This window comes from Canis lupus, chromosome 25 (genome assembly GCF_011100685.1).
Source record: "Canis lupus familiaris isolate Mischka breed German Shepherd chromosome 25, alternate assembly UU_Cfam_GSD_1.0, whole genome shotgun sequence".
Taxonomy (NCBI): Eukaryota; Metazoa; Chordata; class Mammalia; order Carnivora; family Canidae; genus Canis; species Canis lupus.
Genome location: NC_049246.1, coordinates 30,426,947 through 30,447,348, shown reverse-complemented (window position 1 = coordinate 30,447,348; position 20,402 = coordinate 30,426,947). Strand labels below are relative to the sequence as shown.

The 20,402-nt window shown below is 48.4% G+C and overlaps 2 protein-coding genes and 1 long non-coding RNA gene across 6 annotated transcripts in view; 2 read left to right on the top strand and 1 right to left on the bottom strand.

The window, feature by feature from the left end:
* The window catches only part of TRIM35 (tripartite motif containing 35), a 30,323-nt gene extending 27,515 nt beyond the window's left edge, over window positions 1-2,808 (bottom strand). The window contains 2 exon segments of the mRNA XM_038573755.1: window positions 2,373-2,756; window positions 2,758-2,808. Of these exon segments, the coding sequence (XP_038429683.1) occupies window positions 2,373-2,756; window positions 2,758-2,808 (435 nt within the window).
* Window positions 2,809-4,027: 1,219 nt separating this feature from the next.
* LOC119865943 lies at window positions 4,028-10,924 on the top strand. Its single transcript, XR_005378643.1, has 2 exons — window positions 4,028-4,242; window positions 10,486-10,924. It is a non-coding gene; the product is annotated as an uncharacterized LOC119865943 (long non-coding RNA).
* Window positions 10,925-15,365: 4,441 nt separating this feature from the next.
* The window catches only part of PTK2B (protein tyrosine kinase 2 beta), a 126,737-nt gene continuing 121,700 nt past the window's right edge, over window positions 15,366-20,402 (top strand). The window contains exon 1 of one of the 4 annotated variants that reach the window (XM_038573754.1): window positions 15,366-15,573. The gene's annotated coding sequence lies outside the window, so the exon portion shown is untranslated. Of the gene's footprint in view, window positions 15,574-16,787; window positions 16,916-17,045; window positions 17,178-20,402 lie in introns of those variants that run through there. The other 3 variants (XM_038573751.1, XM_038573753.1, XM_038573752.1) reach the window with 3 other exon arrangements.

Genomic DNA, 20,402 nt, shown 5'->3' with positions numbered 1-20,402 from the left:
CAATTACTCTTGCTGGCTAGTATGATGCCTCTTTTTGTCAAATTCCTCACATGATTGCCAAACTGATCTTTCTAAAGCATGTCTCCTCTCTTCCTAAAAGTCCCTATTTAAAAGCTTTTAAGGCCCCCCACGGCACAGGACGGAAGCCCCTCCGGCCTCGTCTCACCTCTCCAGCCTTCTCATACTGCTCTGTGCCCAGTCACGCAGAACTACAACTTGTCCATATACTGTCTGACGCCCCCTGCTATCCTATAAGCTCCATAGAGTGAGGGCTCCGTCTTACTTCAGCAGCCTCAGCGCCCCTAATAGGTCCCAGAACACAACATAGCACATAGTTGTCTAACATGCTGAATGAGTTGCATCCTGCATCAGGCTGAGCACACTTAGCTTGCATTCTCCTTCAATCTTTTAGGACTAGACTCCCTGCCTCCTTGCATGTCGCCCTGGGTGCCCATCAATCTGACGGCATCATAACCCTGCTTAAAAAACCCTCCTACTGGGGATCCCTGGGTGGCTCAGTGGTTTAGCACCTGCCTTCAGCCCAGGGCATGATCCTGGAGTCCTGGGATCGAGTCCCACATCAGGTTTCCTGCATGGAGCCTGCTTCTCCCTCTGCCTGTGTCTCTGCCTCTCTCTCTCTCTCTCTCTCTCTCTTTCTCTTTCTGTCTCTCATGAATGAATGAATGAATGAATGAATAAGATTTAAAAGAAAAAAAAAATCTCCTACTGCTCCCTACAGTCTTTAGAATAAAGCCTGAGTCCAAGGCCTCATGGCTGCTTCTGCATTTCCAAATTCTTAGTGCCTAGAAAAGCAAGCCTCCCAGCTTCTGGACCTTTCATATGCTGCCGCCTCTGACTGAAATACCCTCCCTCAACCTCTTCACCTGGCTAACACCTCCTCATCCCTCAGACCTCTGCTTGAAGTTCCTTGAAGGTATGAATTGTTGTTTATCTCATGCCTTGCAGTATCCCTGGGACCTAGCAGCACAAGGCATCTGCTGAAGGAACATGAAGTTGTCATTAGACCATATGTGCTTCCTGACACCTGACTCGCTGATCTTAAATCCTGGATTAGCCAGGCCTGGGGGTTCTGCCTTAGTGCTCTTGGCCTTGACCCCTGCCCATCGTCCTGATCTGTACCTGTGCCAGCCCCATGGTGATTAGTCATGACTTGATCCATGGTGTGCCCCCCTACCTCGGTCCCAGCCCCCAGAACGCCCAGCACTTACTTTAGCTGTCCCAAATCAGGACCTGGCACTTCTGCCAGTGGGAATGGGGAAAAGCATTGTTGTGGACCACTGTTAAACAAATAAGGCAACAGGAGTTATAGGGTTATCCCTTTGGCAAGCTACTGTAGTAATCATGTAGTAAGCATATTGGTGGCATTCCCCTTCACCTGAACTCTGTCAAGATGTCCATGAAACTCTAACTTTAGATATTTCTTAAGAAAGGCATTAAAAAAAAAATATATATGTCTGGAGACTAGGCATTAAGGGTTCTTGCAGTGCCTCCTTTTCAATACACTCAGCTTCCTACCAGCTGACCAGCGGGTCTGACCCAAGCATTAGTAGGTGAGGAAATAAATTAATGTTTCACATTCCATGCAATTTCTAAAAATAGAACAATACATAAATATAAAATAACAGAAAACGCCAGAGTACAATAGACATTTTCACAGAATTTTTGTTTCCACTGATACTTACATTTGGGTGTTCTGGATCACAATGGCAAAAAAAAAAAAAATATGGTCTAAAGTCAAAATTTTTGAAAACTCCCAAGTTGGCAAATCCTTATTTTCTGATCCCTTTTCCTTCGTATACCAAAGTATTCTCCACGTTACTTCGCCCTGTAAGTTGCTCACTTTATTATAGCCACAGGGGCTATAGACATCGGAGCGCTGGGAGTGACTCAGAGTAAGCCGGCGGGCCAAGGCCAAGAGCCTCTCCACTCCTGCACAATACATAGGGCCGGCCTGGGGAAGTACGTGACCTCTTTTGGGGAGATCTTAGGGCTCCGCATCCCTGGCCAGGTCTGGGATTCCCACACCTCTAAATGTGCGCAGCCCCAGGATTCTCGGGCGTGGCCCACACCTGTCCCCCTCAAGCCGGCCGTGTCGCACCCTGCTGGCATGAAGGGCATTAAGGGTGCGCGGTCTCAGCCCTTCAGAAGCGGGTGGGGCCGTCTTGGGAGCATCGGGTAACCCGCTTCCACACTTCCTGCTTACGTTCTTTCTTCCCCCACCCCAAGCCCCCTGGGCCGACCCCTCTGCAGGGCGCTGAGGGTCCTGGCCGCGGGGGTCGGGGCGCGGAGGTCCAGGGCCGGCCCCGGCTGCCACGTGCGCGCTCGGCCGCCTCCCGCGCTGCCGCTCTTACCCGAAAGTCGTGGGCGGTGTCTTTCACCGGCTGCACGCGGTGCCCCTGATGCCGGGGGTCGGCCTGGCACGAGCAGCACAGCAGCTCCTTGTCGTCGAGGCAGAAGAGGCTGAACTGGCCGCGGTGCGGGCGGCAGAGGCGCGGGGAGCGGGGGCCCGCCCAGCGCGCGCCCTCGGCCTCCTCGCGCAGCAGCTTCTCCACCAGGTTGTTGAGGGTGTGGTTGGTGCGCAGGTCGGCGAGGGCCGCGCGGTCCTTGCACACCGGGCAGGTGGGCGCCACCTGCACCTCCCAGCAGCGGGTCACGCACCCGCGGCAGAAGTTGTGGCCGCAGCGCAGAGTCACGGCGTCGCGGAAGGGGTCGTAGCAGACGGCGCAGAGCAGCTCCTTCCTTGAAGGAGCGGGAAGGCCCGGGGGACACGGCGGGGCCCAGCTCCATAGCGGCGGCCCCCGGTCCCCAAGCCCGCAACTTTCGCTCCGGCCCCTCCCACCCGCCTGCAAGCTCCGGGACCCCGCGGTTAAGCGGAGCTCCGCCCCTTCCGCTCGGAGCGCTGAGCGACGGCGGCGCCGGCCAATCGCGCGGGGCGCGCTCTGGAGGCTCCGCCCCAGTTCCGCTCGGCGCGGGAAAGCCCGGAAGCGCGGGGTGGATCCCTGCGCTCTGCGGTCCCCGCCGGTCCCCGCCGGTCCCCGCCGGTCCGACCCGGTTTCGGGGGAAGGAAACTCCCCGTTTGTGCGGTAGGGCTTCCGTGTCACCGGAAACCTGTTTCCGACTTGAACTGCGCCGTGAAGTTCTGGAGCCTCCTCTTCAACCAGTCCCGGGAAATTTCATGCCCGCAGGTTGGACAAGGGCGACCCGTGCGCTTCGTGGCTGCGAAGCGGAGGCCGGGCCGTGAGGACCCGTGCCCCACCCTTGCTTTGGAGGCTCCCTGAGCTCGGCCGTCCTGGTCCTGACCCCTGCCCCCTGACCCCTGACCCCTGCCCCCTGGGGCGAGGAGCAAACAGGTGAGAGGAGCGGCTCGCCGAGAGACCGCCCCAAAACCCCTTCCCCGTCCCGCGGCTGCACACGGGGGCAGCGCTCAGTCCTTTCCGAAGCCGTTTCCTAGTGAGTAAAGCGGTGGTCGTGTCTCGTCTACGTGACGGGGGAGGGGGAGGGGCAGGGGGAGGGGCAGGGGAAGGGGGGTCCCGCCACGGACGCCCCGTTCAAACGGAGCAAGGGCCTGACGCAGGACCTGCGCCCGCCGCGCCCCAGCCCCCGGCCCCGGCGCCCCAGCCCTTCCCGGTGATGCCTCGCTGTGATCTCCCCGCAGGTACCCGGCCTCTGCCCTGATGCGTCCGCGTGCCCGGAGTCTGTTGGAAGACCGTTCTCCGTGTGTCATTCTTCCCTCTTTGAGCCCGGACTGCCTCTTTTTGGAATGCCTCCCTCCAGGCAAAGATCTTTTTTTTTTTTTAATTCATTCATGAGACACACACACACACACACACACACACAGAGAAGCAGGCTCCATGCAGGGAGCCCGACGTGGGACTGCCCCAGACTCCAGGATCACGCCCTGAGCCAAAGGCGTTGATTTGAGATCATTCGTCCTTTTTTTGTTTTTTTTTTTTTTTAAGATTTTATTTATTCATGGGAGACACAGATATTTATACATAGAGAGAGAGAGAGAGGCAGAGGGAGAAGCAGGCTCCGTGCAGGGAGCCCAATGTGGGACTCGATCCCGGGTCTCCAGGATTAGGCCCTGGGCTGAAGGCAGGCACCGAACCGCTGAAGCCATCCAGGCATTCCCTCATTCGTCCTTTTTAATGCAGACATCACAGCTATCACAGCTATAAATTTCCTTCTGAGCCCTGCTTTTGCTCTTTCCCATAAGTTCTGGTATGTTTTGTTTTTGTTTTCATTCCTCTCAAAAGTATTTCCGTGTCAGGCTTTCTTGAGGACTTTTTCTATCAGTTTAATTATTTTTTAAAGATTTTATTTATTTATTCATGAGAGACACAGAGAGAGAGAGAGAGAGAGGCAGAGACACAGGCAGAGGGAGAAGCAGGCTCCATGCAGGGAGCCCGATGTGGGACTCGACGTGGGACTCGACGTGGGACTCGACGTGGGACTCGACCCCCGGACTCCAGGATCACACCCGGGGCTGAAGGCGGCGCTAAACCGCTGAGCCACCCAGGGATCCCCTGATCTGGCCGACCTAATCCCTGTGATGAAAGAATGAGTCTCCCTGACCTTCTAATTCCTCTTGTATGAGGCAGCCTGCCATGGCCCTCATCACTTCGGCTTCTGGGAATCGGGGCTCAGAAAAGTGGCCCCAAATAATTCTCGGATCGCCGTTGCCTGTTAGTATCGAGCTGCTTTGTCTCTGGTCCGGGAGTCTCCCCTACCAGCATTCTTGAACCTTTGACAGGCCACGGTGTCAATTTGCAAGCAGGCCAAAATCTCAGTCCTTTGACAGGTCTTGACAGTTGTCTTCCAGACTTTTCCTCAGAGCAGCCGCTCTGCCACAATGCCAGGGCGATGAACACCACCAGTTGCTGCCTCCTTCAGTGTTTCTCACACCAGGTTCACGGCCCTCCTGCATTACCTGGGAGCTTTCTAAAAGCGCAGATTCGTGGGCCCACTTTGATCTACTTTTGACAGGCTCTCCAAGTGATATCCACGTACTGTAAAGCTTGCGCCCCCCCCCCCCCCCCCCAAAAAAAAAAGAAGCTTGCAGCCCACTGTTCTAGATCAGATCTGGAGTTAATAGAGGGACTCAAAACCTAGCCTTGGAGGCAGTGTCTGAAACGGCCACAAGATGGGGCTATTAACCCTGCACTCCAGGTACCTCCCTGGGAATCACGTTTTCTAGTTTCCTTTTCTGTCACTGAGTTCTTATCTGTGTATCCCAGTGCCCTGTCCATCTGTTTGTTATCTGTGTGTTTCATTATGTTCTTGCGTGGTTTTACCTGTTTGTTTTGTCATTGTTTTTCTCACACTCTTAAGTGGGGCCGCAAATCAAAACGGGTGAAAAGTAGAAATTAGGGCAGCCCAGGTGGCTCAGCGGCTTAGCGCCGCTTTCAGTCCGTGGCCTGATCCTGAAGTCCCAGGATAGAGTCCCACGTCCGGCTCCCTGCATGGAGCCTGCCTCTCCCTCTGCCTGTGTCTCTGTGTCTCTCATGAATGAATAAATAAAATCTTAAAAAAAAAAAAAAGTAGAAATTAAATAGGTTTTATTTTCTTTAAGCACAATACAAAACTTAGCATTCAATGAGAACCAATGAGGTTCTCCAGGCTTTCTGGAAATCAGAAAGGACTTGGTTCTATTCCAAGCCCCACCATGAGCTGGAGGGATGACCCAGGGCACTTTTCTGACTTCCTCTTCCTCAACCATAAAAGGAAAGGTCCAGATAAATGCTCCAGTGGCTCAGTGCAGACACTCTGAACTTTTTTATCCTTTGCATAATTTTGGTATAAAGGGTGACTAATACCCAGAGACCAGAAAAGAGAAATCTTAGTGACTATAAACAATTTGTCACCAGCTTCTGTATCTTCTTTCAGTAGAAAGGAACTTTCCCAGAGGACCTTGCGGTTCAGGTCCTCTGTTATACCTACTAAATTAATGCAAAAGTCCACTGGCTGTCTCTGTCCTTTACCCCAGGCATTCTTGCTGGGCACTGCCACTTTCCTGACCCCTGCTATAACCATGAAAATGTATGTAAGGAATGACAACTATTCTTCAAATGTGTTAGAGAAAAAAATTCCTAGGAGAAAGATGGGTGAATTGTTTTTTTTTTTCTTTTTAAATCCGTAGACTAGAAAGTGACTCTTGCAAATAAAAGACAGATTAGATTAACAAGATTAGATTTTTAAGAGAAAATCAAGACCCAATTGTATGTTGCCTAAAAGGAGCCCGCTTTAAATATAAGCATACATATAAGTTAAGAGGATAGAAAAAGACGTACCATGTTAACAGGAGTCAAAGCTGGAGTGGCTCTGTTAATATCTGAAAAGTAGATTTCATATCAGAATATTACAGGGATAATATTATGTACAATGGTCGCTGAATGCAGCAGTTGCAGAGCTGGCAATTACAAAAGCCACTTCCAGAAATAGGCAACCAGAGATGCAGACATGATTGAACTTATTCAACAGAAATACCATGGAAGTCTTTGAGGATATTACTGTAGTCTGATGCTTGATAGGGACACCATTGATGGCCTGGGACTTCTCTGAAGCCTGAACCTGGGGAAAAAAGGAAGAAAGGAGCTCTGATTTAGTTTGAATAATGCAAAGAGGACTTCTATAAGAAATAGTGTTCGTGTAAGCTATTAGGGATACAGCTAGGGTAGTAAATCACCTGCCTCTGGGTCAGATTTTGTTGAAGACTTCTTTTATTTGATCCACATATTTTTCCCCTCTGTATAATTTATCATTTATGACCTAAACTCTAACTTCTATTTTTTTTTTGTTTCAAGTTTTTATTTAAATTCCAGTTAATGTATAGTGTAATATTGGTTTCAGGGGTAGAATGTGGTGGTTCATCACAACACCCATTTAGTCTGTCCCCCTGCCCACCTCCCCTCCAGCAACCCTCAGTTTGTTCTCTATAGGTAAGGGTCTGTTCTATGGTTTGCCTCTCTGTTTTGCCACCCCCCCTATGTTCACGTGTTTCGTTTCTTAAATTCTACATATGAATGAAATCATAGGGTATTTGTCTTTCTCTGACTGACTTAATCTGCTTAGCATAATACACACTAGCTCCATCTACATCATTGCAAATGGCAAACTTTCATTCTTTTTACGGCTAATAGTGATATATATATATCACTATTGATATATATATAGGGGATCCCTGGGTGGCGCAGCGGTTTGGCGCCTGCCTTTGGCCCAAGGCGCGATCCTGGAAACCCGGGATCGAATCCCACATCGGGCTCCCGGTGCATGGAGCCTGCTTCTCCCTCTGCCTGTGTCTCTGCGCCTCTCTCTCTCTCTGTGACTATCATAAATAAATAAAAATTAAAAAAAAAGATATATATATATCAACTTCTTTATCCATTCATAATCAATGGACATTTGGTAAGCCTCAACTTTTAAAATGCAACTCAAAATGATTAAACAATAAGAGGATGGATAATCTTATATAACCGAATCTTATATAACTGAAAGTCTAGCAGTAAGAAGGCTATGTCCAACCCAAAGACAGTGAGACCCAGATTCTTTCCATCTTGAATGTCTGCCTATAGCTTCCTTTCGGTTGGAAAATTACTGCAACAGCTCCAGGCATCCTATCCTGATATCAGCCAATGTCCATAAATGGAATAGGGCCACTTCTCTCTAGTATGTCTCATTTTCAGAGCCAAGAAACCTTTTCTAAAACCCTTCAGAAGACTTCTCACATCTTGTTGGTCAGAACTGGGTCACACGCCCACCTCTGAATGCATCACTGGCAAGAAGAATATGACCACTATGGTTGCCTTGAACCAGTCAGGATTTACCTGAGTCACAGAAGTGGAGGGATGGTCACTGAGATGTATTTGAGACTTGGCTATGTATTATGAAAGAGGGGAAAATTGCCATTAGGTAGGTAACTTTAGGTTCAGGACAGTTGCAAACATTTGCAAATCAGGAGATTTCACATTAGTCAGATTTCTACCTTTGCTTTTTTTTTCCCCCAGTTAAAAAGATTTAATTGTGCTAAAAGAAACATAAAATTTACCATCCTAAACATTTCTAAATGTACAGTCCAGTAATGGTAAGTATATTTTCATTGGTCTATAATCAGTACCCATAGCCTTTCATCTTGCGAAACTGAAACACTTTACCTGTTAAACAGATCTTGTCCCATCCTTCCCCCAGCTCTTGGCAACCAACCAGACTACTTTCTGTCTCTATGAATTTGATTATTCTAGGTGCCTCATATAAATGGAATCATACAGCATTCGTCTTTTTGTTCTGGGTTATTTCACTTAGTATCACGTCCTCAAAGTCCATCCATGTTACAGCCTGTGTTAGATTCTCCTTCCTTCTTTAAAGCTGAATAATATTCCATTGTGTGGATAGAACACATTGTTTATCCATTCATCCATCCATGGACACTTGTGTTGCTCCTACCTTTGGCTCTTGTGAATAATGCTGCTATGAACATGAGTGCATAAACATCTCTTTGAAGCTCTGTTTTCAATTCTTTTGGATATAAGCCCAGAGGTGGAAGCTGTGAATCATAAAGGTAATTCTACTTCTACTGTTTTGAAGAACTGCCATACTATTTTGCATAGTAGCCGCACCATTTTACATCCTCACCAGTAGTGCAAATGGGTTCCAGTTGCCTCACATCTTGGCCTCCACTTATTCTTTTCTATTTATTGTAGGCATTCTATTGGATGTGATGCCGATTTTTAAATTAGATAATTTTTTGTTGTTGTATGAGTTTTTTCTACCTTTTGGGTATTAACCCCTTATCAGATATATAACTTGCAAATATTTCCTACCTTTCTGTAGGTTGCCTTTTCACTTTGTTGATTTTGATGCATAGAAATTATTTATTTTGATGTAGTCCGACTGATCTATTTCTACTTTTATTGCCTTTTGATGGCATATCCAAGAAACCATTGCCAAATCCAGTGTTATGAAGCTTTTTCTCTAATGTTTTCCTAAGGCTTTATAGTATTAAGTCTTACGAATAGGTCTTCAATCCATTTTGGATTAATTTTTTTTTAAGATTTATTTATTAGCATGCATGAGCAGGGCAGAGGGGGAGAGAGAGGGGAAACAGACTACCCACTGAGTAGAGAGCCCAGTGCTCCCCAGAACCCTGGGATCATGATGTGAGCCAAAACCAAGAATTGGACACTTAACCAGCTAAGCCACCCAGGAGCCCTTCCATTTTGAATTTCTACATATGGTATAAGGGAGGGGTCCCCTTTCACTCTTTTGCATGTGGATATCCAGTTTTCCTGGCACCATTTGTTGAAGATCATTGACTAGCCTTGGCATCCTTGTTGAAGATCATTCAACTCTATACACAAGAGTTTATTTGAGGAGTCTCTCTTCTCTTCCATTGGTCTTTATGTCTGTTTTCATGTCAGCACCACATGTTTTCATTATTATACTGTAATAAGTTTTGAAATCTAGAAGTGTGAGACCTCCAACTCTGTTCTTCTTTGTAAAGATCATTTGACCATCAGGGTCCCTTAAGATTCCTATAAATTTTAGGATGGATTTTTTTTTTCTTGCATTAAATGTTGTTGGGATTTTTATAGAGATTGCACTAAATCTGTAGATCACTTTGGGTAGTATTGACATCTTCACAACAGTATCAGGTATTCCAATCCATAAACACAGACTATCTTTCCATTTATTTGTGTCCTGTGATTTCCTTTAGCAATGTTTTGTAGTTTTCAGCATGCAAGTCTTTTGCCTCCTTCATGAGGCTCATTCCTAAGTATTTTCCTCTTTTGAATACTATGGTAAATAGAGTTATTAATCTCTTTCTGGACAGTTGATTGTCTCTTGCTTTTAGAAAAAGAAAGCTCTTGCTTCATTGCTACATTAAGCATCTTCTGCATGGCAGTAGACTTGAGCTGAATAGCAGGTGCTCCCTGTAGGAGGGACATTTGTTCTCCAGTTTGCCACAGACCCTATCCAGCTAACTTCCTTCCCTCATATTCCCTGCCTTGCTTCTGTAGACATTCAGGCCTTTCAACACCTTATATGGATGTCCCCAGTGAAGGCTACACACTGCTGCTACTCTGTGAAAGAGGTAGGGTGGTAAAATACTCTAGTACAGACAGGCAACAACTTGGTTCTTGACAAAATGAAACCTAAATGGATTTTCCATGTTCCTGAAATTTCTCTTTAAATACCCAATTATTTTATTGCAAATATTTTGAATAGACATTTTATAAATGTGTGATTTTTTTCCCCTCTAAAATATAGGATGCAGGACATAATTTAAACTTCCCTTCATGACTTACCAAAATAGACAATAATTGCTGTTCTGGGTAAAAAAGGGGCGCCCTCAGGACTTAAACAGGATGTAGGGTGGTTTCTCTCTGTTCTGTAAATGGCCACAGATGCCTATGTTTTAAGGGTCCTTGCATTTGCTAGGCACTTTATTATTTTTTTTTTCTTTTTTAGACCTTACTGCTAACAACCAATCTGCCTGTAGCAGCCTGCTCTCAATTCCACTTGATGCTTCCTAGTGTGGGCGAGGCACAGATAGCCATCCACATTTGTTAGAATTGCAGATGTCAATAATGGCAAGACAAGGCTCACTCACACAGTCATGCAGTTGCTTCAGAGCTTATCCATCAGCTGTGGGGACCTGGTGAGCTCACTCACAGATGGGAGTAAGGGATTGAAAGTCAAGAAGGCCAAAGTCATAGAAGTCATGTTGCTGACTCGAAATGGGCAGAGCAGCAGGGCAGGCTCTACTTCCACACGGGCACTCTGCAGGAGCACCTACAGCCCGCTGCCCTGCAGCCACCTTGGGGAGCTGTGGAAACTGCCTGGCCTCTGTGGCACTGAGGCTCTGCCTGTTGACTTTAAAAGGAAAATAAAATTCTCCTGACTTCTCCGTCTGCTCTCTCTCTCGGTTACCCAAAATTAATTTCTCAATGGATTTAATATGGTTTTATTTTTCCCCAAAGAGATTCACTTTAGATTATTTCCAGGAATACATTTCTTTTTCCTCTATGGAAAGATTTTATTTATTTTAACTTTTTCACTATGAACATTTTCAAACACAATATGAGAGGGAACAGCATACACAATATGAGAGCAAACACAATATGAGAGGGAACCCCCACCTACACCAGTAATCAAATTTGCTATGTTGGTCTCCCTTCTCTCCTCCACATTTAGGGGGATGGGTGTGGTGGAGTATTTTAGGTAAAACCTTCCCCTCCCCCCTTTTTAAAAGTTGGCTCCACACCCAGCATGGGGCCCAACACAGGATTCCATCTCACCACTCTGAGATCATGACCTGAGCTAAGATCATGAGTCAGAGGCTCAACCAACAGCCACCCAGTCGCCCCAGTGGAGGATTTTAAATCAACCGTTATTTTTATTTCAGGAATACATTTTTAAAAGTTACAACAGGATATAATGTCCTCCAGCTATGAGCCATGGCACTAGCAGGGAAATTTACATGTATTATTTCTAGTCCTTCCGACAACCCTGCAGCAAATTATTCCCATTTTATAGATGAGGAGATTGAGGTTCTGCCTTCATTTATAGACAAAAGAAGATAGGCTGAATGATACTGTATTAAGATACATTTGAAACTATGGTAACAGAAAAGCCCCAAATGCAACAACCTTAACAATTGAAGGGTTTCTTTCCTTCTCCTGTAAAAGTTCAAGTTGGCCCAGACCAGGTCTAGGACTAGCATTGTGGCGAATGGCACTAGAGACCCAGACTTCATTTCTCAACACCACAGACCAGGATGGCTGCTCCAGTTTCCATCATTTGGTGCCAGTGAAAAAGGAAATGGTAGAGGTTTGCCCATTCCCTTGATGGGCATGATCCTGAAGCTGCACACATAACTACCACTCACCAGCCATTGCCCAGAACTTAATCACATGGCCATACCTGCAAAGGAGACTGGGACATGCAATCTATGACCAACTAAAAATCAGGGATTCTTTTATAAGGGAATAAAGGACAACCAGCTGTGCCCTCATGGATAGAAATAGAGTCCTTTTGAAGTCAACAGTATGGTTTTGAGGTTTGGGTTTTTTTTGGGGGGAGGGGGGTGGCCTCAACTGTGATCTAGCAAACCCTGTGGTACTTGGTTTAATTAGAGGTAGATGCCCTTTGGTGATGAAGGATTTCTTTTACTTTGTCTTTGTGCCTATGACTGTTCGTTCATTTTTTTGTTCAGAACACTTTTCTTTTAAAAGAACACTATTCGTACTATTCTTTTAAAATGAAATGTATTCTGGCTTTGTTTTTGTTTTTTATTAAAGTAGGCTCCATGTTCAGCATGGAGCCCAGCGTGAAGCTGGAACCCATGACCCTGAGATCATGACCTGAACCGAGATCCAAGAGTCAGATGCTTAACCAGCTGAGCCACCCAGGCACCCAAAAATGAAATGTATTCTAATAATAAATTTACATTATGTTATTTCATTTCATTATCAATAATAGAGAGACCCCTGTGACTTACCTTATGTGCCAATGATGAGTTTAGATTTAGCCCTGCTCTTTCCCACATGTGTGGCTGTGGACAAATTGTTTACCTTTTCCAAGCCTCCTTTTCCTTTCTACAAAATAAGAATACTGTAATCTACCTCAATGAATTGTTGTGAAGGCCTATTAGGTGATGGATGAAAGTTATAGTCACACAGTGAACACTTGACAGATTATATCTGTATAGCAGATACGTATGTAATCTCTCCCCACTAAATGTGCCCTATTTAATTCCTATTATTATTATTATTCTAAGTAGGCTCCACACCCAACATGGGGCTTGAACTCACAATCCTGAGATCAAGAGTCACATATTCTACCGACTGAGCCAGCCAGGTGCCCCTAATTCCTATTATTTCTAAAAATAAAATCATAGTGTGTTATAGCATAATAATCACCATAGTATGTATATTTTCATACCTATCTTTTTAATTAAATTTTAATTATTTGTTCATGAGAGACACAGAGAGAGGCAGAGACACAGGCGGAGGGATCCATGCAGGGAACCCAATGTGGGACTCAATCCCGGGGCTCCAAGATCACGCCCCCAGACGAAAGGCAGGTGCTAAACCGCGGAACCACCCAGGGATTCCCTATTTTCATACCTATCAATTGGGGCATCATAATACCTTATGAAATAGGTAGAGCAGGTAGTCCTTATTCCTCTACTCTCCTCGGTTAGGAAGTACAAGCTCAGAGATATGGATTCATTTGCCCAAGGTCACATCTTCCTTTTTGACTGGATCCCTCCTATGTGCATCTAAGCCTTCTCTACTGGCTTAGACAAAGTGTAGAACACACAATGATCCATAAGTAGAATTTTTAAAGAGCATTTACACAGAATTCTAGGCTCCTGGAAGCATTTCTGAGAAGTTTATTAAAAGGCCGGTAACAGGCTGACATGTGTGACCCTATCACCTTAACTTTTCATGATCAATCCTTGACAGGACATAGGGGAGACCTACAGACAGAGTATCCATCCCAGAGAGTTTCCCAAGGCTTTTATTCAAACAAAACAAAACAAAAAACCTGTTATCCTGCGATGCTAGGAGCTAGGTTTCAGAGCTTTAAAGAAACATCTCTGAAGAATTCATTCAACATCCTCTGGCATTTTTGAGTATCTGAGAACTTTTCTCAAATTAGGGCCTGGCGAGGTTGTAGTTTATGGATTTGGCCACATGGAGGCAGCATACACAAACTCACCTTTCCTTAAACCAGCTTGGATTAGTTGTGCTTCTTAGTTGCCACTGCCTCCAGCCCAATACAGACCCTCAGTAGGTAGTGCAAGTATCTAACCTTGAACTGCTCAACATTCACCTCCTCATTCCTGTGCACAAGAATACAGGAGGGCCCCCATTTCTCAAGGCCCTCTGACAATTTCCTTGTGCGTCAGTTGGTCCCTTAGTCCTCCGGGATACTTTGCCTGCTAACTTCATCAGTTTACCCATCACACTTGCCTTATCACCCCAAACCCTAGCCAAGTTTTCCCTGGACACCTTCTGACTGCTTTGCAGGTTGTCAGCATTACTTGGTACTGGGAACAGCATGAATGGGTAAATGGGATGGACAAGGAGGAGCTCCTGCAGTTGTGGCTATGAGCTCCTATCCAATGGGTTGTAAGTTGCCTTGGTTGGGATATGGGCCTCAGGCTCAGAGATTTTGATTGTCAGTTAACCTGCACTGGCATCCAGGTATCTGCATTTTATAAGCTACAAGTAGTTTGCTGGTCACACTTTGAGAAACATCAACTCTCCGGCTTTGTGGCCTTAGACAAGTAATCTAAGTCTTGATTTTCTTTTCAGAAAAATGGGGGAAATTCGATGAAATCATGTAAACCGAATGCTTTCTTAGCAATAGTGGTTGGCGTTTAGACATGTTCACCAAATGCTGGATTTTTCTATTGTTTTCCTGGGGTGGCTGATCCACTGAGTTCAGGGTTAGTGAGTGAGGTAGTGTCAGGGAGGGCCGTCGTGTCTGCTGGACTGTCATGTATGGCTGCACAACTCCAGGGGGCAGAGATCCTGTGAGATGAGATGTGAATAGCATGTTCTAGAACTGTGGGAGATCCCAATCCTTCACAGAACCCAGAATGAAGAAGTTTTGGGCAGGGGCTCTGGAGAGGAACTTTGAGGATGTGGGGCACATGGAGGACAAACCAGCTTTCTGACCTTATGCTAGGTCCAGTTCACCTCCTCCCACTCAGGGGAAAGTCTGGAATCTTTCTAGCGATAGGGGAAAAAAGGGTTTCTAAATGCCCTTGAATCACTGCCTTGAATTTCACTGTCCAGCTGGACTGAGTAAAGAGGTGAACCAGCCTCTTTGTTTGGGCAGCGAAGTCAGCTGATACGGAGATGGGGCTGGGTAAAGGCTGCCCCGCTTCTGTGACAATTCTTGGGCAGCCATGCGGTCCTCCCTCTCACAGCACAAGCACCTGGATCAGTTCTTCCAAACCCCTGGTGACAGTCCCCCGATCTCCAGGGGAGAGACCTGGAGGGGCACAGGTGCTGAAATTATGGGAGCCAGGTAACAGTCTCCCGCTCTGAAACCTACCTGGAGGCTGGAGAGGAAACCCCAACCTCTAAGAGTGGCCTCCACAAGCCTGCAAGTGGAGTGGGAGGAGGGGGGAGGGGGGCAGCCATCGGGAGGGGTCAGCCGCTCCCAGGGCTCGCAGGGGCCGGAGACCCCTTCGGGGCTCCGGAGATGGGTCCCCAGGTGGGCACGTGCAGCCCAGGGAATTGGTGGCGGCGTCTATTTCAGGGTTTATGGTAAGAGGCTGGAGCAGGCACACGCTCAGCGCCACAGACAACACACCCCACCCTTTAAGGAAGTGAGGAGGAGAGCAGCAGGGGTGTGGTTAACCAGGAGGAGGAGAGGGGAAAACACAAACCTGTCAGCCCTGTTACTCAGCAGAGGCCTCCGGAGCGGCCGCGCACCCCTTACCTGCCGCCGCCCCGACCCACCTGTACCTGCCGCGGCGCAGCCGGCGCCTCACCTGGCCGACCGGGAGCCGGCGGAGTCGGCGCTTCCCTCCGTGTGAGTCCGCGCCCGCGATCCGGCCGGAGCGCCCAGCCACAAGTTGGGGGCGGCGGGGGGGTGCGGGGGGCGGGGGGGGCCGGCGGGGGGCGGGGCGGGGGCGCTCCCGAGGCTGCGGGTACCTGCGCGGCGCGGGAGTTCCCGGGAGGGCAGCCCCGGGGGCGGCGGCGGGCGCGCCCCGCGCTGGGCTCCAGGGCCTTCCCCAGGGCGCCGCACGTCGACTTGCGGAGTTAACTGGACGCTCTTTGTCCTGCTACCGTATTCCGGGTGGTGATGAGAAGGCTCGGACCCGCCACCCGCCACCCGCCACCCGCCACCCGCCTCTGGGGCTCGGGGCGCCCAGCAGGGCTTCCCCAGTCCGACTTCAGGTGCTTCCTCAGAGCCGCTGCCTGCGTCCCGCCCTGTCCCCTGTCCTCGTGCCCTTCGGCGCCCCCACCCTGGTCCCATTCCCAGCACACCCCACTGCCCTGGCACGGACTTCCTGCCCTCCTAGAGGGCATCTTCGAAATCAAGCCCGGACTGGAAGCCAGCAGGGCTCTGGGAGGGGCACAGAGGCGCAACTCCAGCGTGTGTGTGCGTGTGAGTGTGCGTGTGCGTGTGTGTGTGTGTGTGTGTGTTTGGGGGTTAAAGTTCCCACTGGCTGCTCACTGGCTCTTTGTGAAACTACCTTCCAGATTCCACGAAAGGGTTAAGTTCTGTGCCGCCTTCTCCTGCTGTCAGGCTGTGCGTGGGCAAAGCCTTGGGTGGGTGAACAGGGAACATATGGGTGATGTTCTGAGCCCACCGGGCCCCACCACCTGCCCTAACCCTCAGCCATCTGACACTGGCGTCTCCCCACACCCCAAACTTGGGGCCCAGTCCAATTAGACTCCCTTACAGGGGCCAGAGGTGGGGAGAAGGGGGGCAGAGTTTGCACACAGAGGGGGCACGTGCCCGGAGGATTTGGAAGCTGAAGAGAAGTTTCGGCTGGCCTGTAGCTAGAACTGAGCCCCCAGGGACAGTCGGTAGGGCACCATCAGGTAAGGGGCATGAGGACACCTCTCCTGCCTTGGCTGCTCTCTCCTTACCGGAGTCCTGGCCAGGACGAGTGGTTGTGGACCCAAGCCCCAGCCTTTCACAACTCTGAGGGAGGGAGAGATGAAAAAGTGAGTAAGGATGGGAGGGAGGAAGGAAGTAGTTGCATTCAAGAGCTCCAGCTCTGCCTGGACAGTCTCTAGCCATCCGTTCATTCATTCAATAAGCATCTGCTGACTTCCTACCTGAGGCCACGTGCTGGTGCTGGGTGTGGGGGCCCAAGGGTGCCTGTGACCCACCCCCGCTCCCTGGAGAAGCACGGTGGATGGTGAGTGAATGCAGCAGGCTGCGACGGGAGGGGGCAGGCTTCAGGGTACCGGGGAAGACTTCCTGGCAGAAGTGACGCCAAGCGGAGACTCGCAGGATCAATAGGAATCAGCCAGAGAGTGGGAGAGAGGGACGAAGACAGGCACCGAGCACAGCGGGTGCTAAGAGCTGAGGCCAGAAGCAGCATGACACATCCAGGAAACTGAAAGTAGCTCAGCATGTTTGGAGCATGTAGAGGGCAGGGGCGAGGTGAAGCTGGAGAGGTAAGTAGACACAGCTCCAGAAGGGCCTGCTCAGGCTGCCATGGCAACTCGGGTTGGAGCAACACTTGGGACCAAGAGCCAGGCAGGAGACTTCCCAGCATGCCTCTGACTCTGGGAGGAGGGGGGCGGTGTTTGCCAGATTTAGCGAATAAAAACGCAGGACACTCCGATTTGAATTTCAGATAAGCAATGAATATTTTTCAAGTATAAGTATAGCCCGTGCAATATTTGGGACATACTTATACTAAGACATTATGTATTGTTTATGTGAGATTCAAATTTAACGGGATATCTGGTATTTTATCCGGCAACACTCTTCTGGAAGGCAGGTCAAGATGCTACCATTCTGGGGGAAAAAAAAAAAAAAAAAGATGCTACCATTCTGGGAAGTGAAGGATGAGCAGCGCCCAGGTGCCACGGGAACAGTCTCAGGGCATATTTATCTTGTAACCAATCCTCCTGCTTCCAGTGTGGGACTCCTTCACTGACTTAAAAGAAAAAAAAAAGCCTTGGTCTGCGTGTTTATCTACACAGCTGAAGGACTGTGATGCCTCAGAAAGAGATTGGGCTCTGGAGCCTGATGGACCTGGATTCAAGTCACAGCTTGGCCACTTGCCCACCGCGAGGCTCCATGTAAACCACTTAGTTCCTCAGAGCCCCCAGAATCTCTTTTCGGAAGGGGTACAGGAATACCTGTTTGTCCAGGTTGTTGAGAGCTCCGTGAGAATGTATGTAGATGTGGTGAGTGCTAAAGGAAAAGTGGCAGAGAGTAATTTTTCTAACACCTTCATGGGGGTGACCAACGCAGCATCCACAAAGTGCTTAAGGCTCATTGATTTCTGTTTCTCTTTATCGAGCACTCAAAGGTCCCGGGGATGTGGTAGGGGTCCTGCTTCTACTGAGAGAGTAGGTTAGCTCCAGAGCAGAGAGGGAGAGCCTGAATTGGCTGTTTGCTCCTTTGTTTCCCAGCTTTACCTCTCTCTTCGCATATGACCTGCTTCCAGGGGAGGAGATACCCTGCTCTCCTCTTGGAGGAGGGTGGGTGGGGGAGAGGTGGTGGCTCAGGGCAGAATTAACTGAAGGGAAATATGAATGAATTACAAGAGGGAATCCACATAAAACACCTAGCACAGCACCTGATGGAAACAAATGTGCTATAAAATTTGGCTGCCATCATTCCCATTTTTATGAGTACCTTATTAGAAAAATAGACTCATTTCAAGGGTAGATGAAGTAGGGGTGTCTTGTGAACCATGTTTTGACTTTATCTTTTTAAGATTTTTTTTATTTATTTATTTATTTATTTATTTATTTATTTATTTATTTATAGAAACAGAGAGAGACACACACAGAAAGAGAGAGAGGCAGAGAGACAGGCAGAGGAAGAAGCAGGCTCCATGCAGGGAGCCTGACATGGGACTCAATCCTGGGTCTCCAGGATCACGCCCTGGACTGAAGGCGGCGCTAAACCGCTGAGCCACCAGGGCTGCCCCATGTTTTGACTTTAATGGGAGCATTTGTGAGAGCAAATTAGGGGACTCCTAAAAGGAAACCAGAGGGAGTTAAGAACTTGTTAAGAAAAAGAGGAAATGGAAATTGGTTTCCCCTTTGGGGAGACCATGAAGTTCAAAATGGTCCCTTTCCAATAGCTGAATCTCCCCATCCCCCTGCCCAGTGGTAAGTGCTTTGTCCCCAGCTCTTTAGAGCAGCATTTGCCAGTGTTTGGAGAGACTCTATGCCATGGGATAGTTATGGGTGTTCCATTGGTGAAATGTTCAGATGAGCAGGCTTTTGGAGCTTTCTCATGTGTATTTGTGTGGTCAACATCCTGCAGAAAAAGACTTCTGTATCCCTGGGTCTTCTAGCATTTTGTAAATTTGACTATAGACCCCTGGCAGGGGTCGGGGAGAAACCAATTATTGTCTCAAAGGAAATAGCATTTCATATCTAGTGACCGTTGATGTGGGTGGAATTTGAGACCAAGCAGGTCTTTCAGGGGACATTATTCATCCCATAACTCTAGCCAAGAGGGATCTAATTTATCCTATACTCAGCAGTGTCCAACTTACAGAGGATCTTCAGGGACTGAGTGCTTGTGTACAGCTGTCCCGGCATCATATATCCACCATGGACACCAACCCCTACCCATGTCAGCCAAAATCTTCCTACTGCACCTTATACTCCTTTCTCATTGTTCAGAAAAGCCTGGAAAGGGTATATCTCTTAGCGAGGGACCTCCATGGTGATGGCAGTAGCTCCATGCGTCCTGAATACTGCTAAGGCAAACACAACTGGTGGTGAAGGAAAGGAAGGGAGGGAGCATACCATGGGGTAGACCCCGAGTGGTAGATCCTAGATATCCCCCTGCGCTGGAGTCATGAGCTCTGGACCGTTTGGCCCTGACCTCCCAGAAGAATGGAGCTCTGAGGTAGTCACACATGCTTGACTGGGGATACCCAACTGTTGGCATGCTTAGGGCTGCAAGTATGGTAATTAAGAGAACTTCTTGCTGGCTCAGTGATTGAGGGTTTCTCTTAGACTCTGAGTTGGTTTAGCATAAAGTGGGGAGGAGTAAGGATGGGACAGTGGCCTGTAACCCTAACAGGGCCAGTAGTCTAGTGATCAAGTGCCAAAGCGTGGAGTTAGTCGCCCTAGGTTCCAACTCCAGTTCCCAGACTTACTGCTTGATGTCAGGCAAGTCACTTGGCCTTGTCTTCCTCATCCATAAGACAGTGGTGCTAGAGGAGGCAGGCACGCAGGCAGGGGGCCAGGGTGGCAGGCATGTACCAACCGGCATGGCCCTGTTTCAATATTTTAACATTCCAGATGGTCTTAAGCACTAGCTTCCTAATAGCCTCAACAGTACACAAAATTTCAGTCCTTCAACAGGCACATGGTAGACATTGCATAAGTGTGTCTCTCCTCATCTTTATATTTTTACACGTAAGGTTAATCCGAGCTGATGCAGAAGCCCCTGAGGAAAAAGGCCATCTTCTGAGGGGCAGCACTCGACTCAGGGCTTCTCGAGCATGCTGTCTCGTTGACAGGCAGCACGTCTCCAGCACTAGGTGCTTCTTGCCCCGCGCTCCACCCCCAATTCACTGCACTGGATGAACAGCCAGGCCTAATGAGCTCTTTAGCTGAAGAGACTTTCTATGACTGCCCAGCAGACACTGGTCACTTAGGCTACGAGCCTTCACCAGCTGGTGGCTTCGTTTTCCAGGG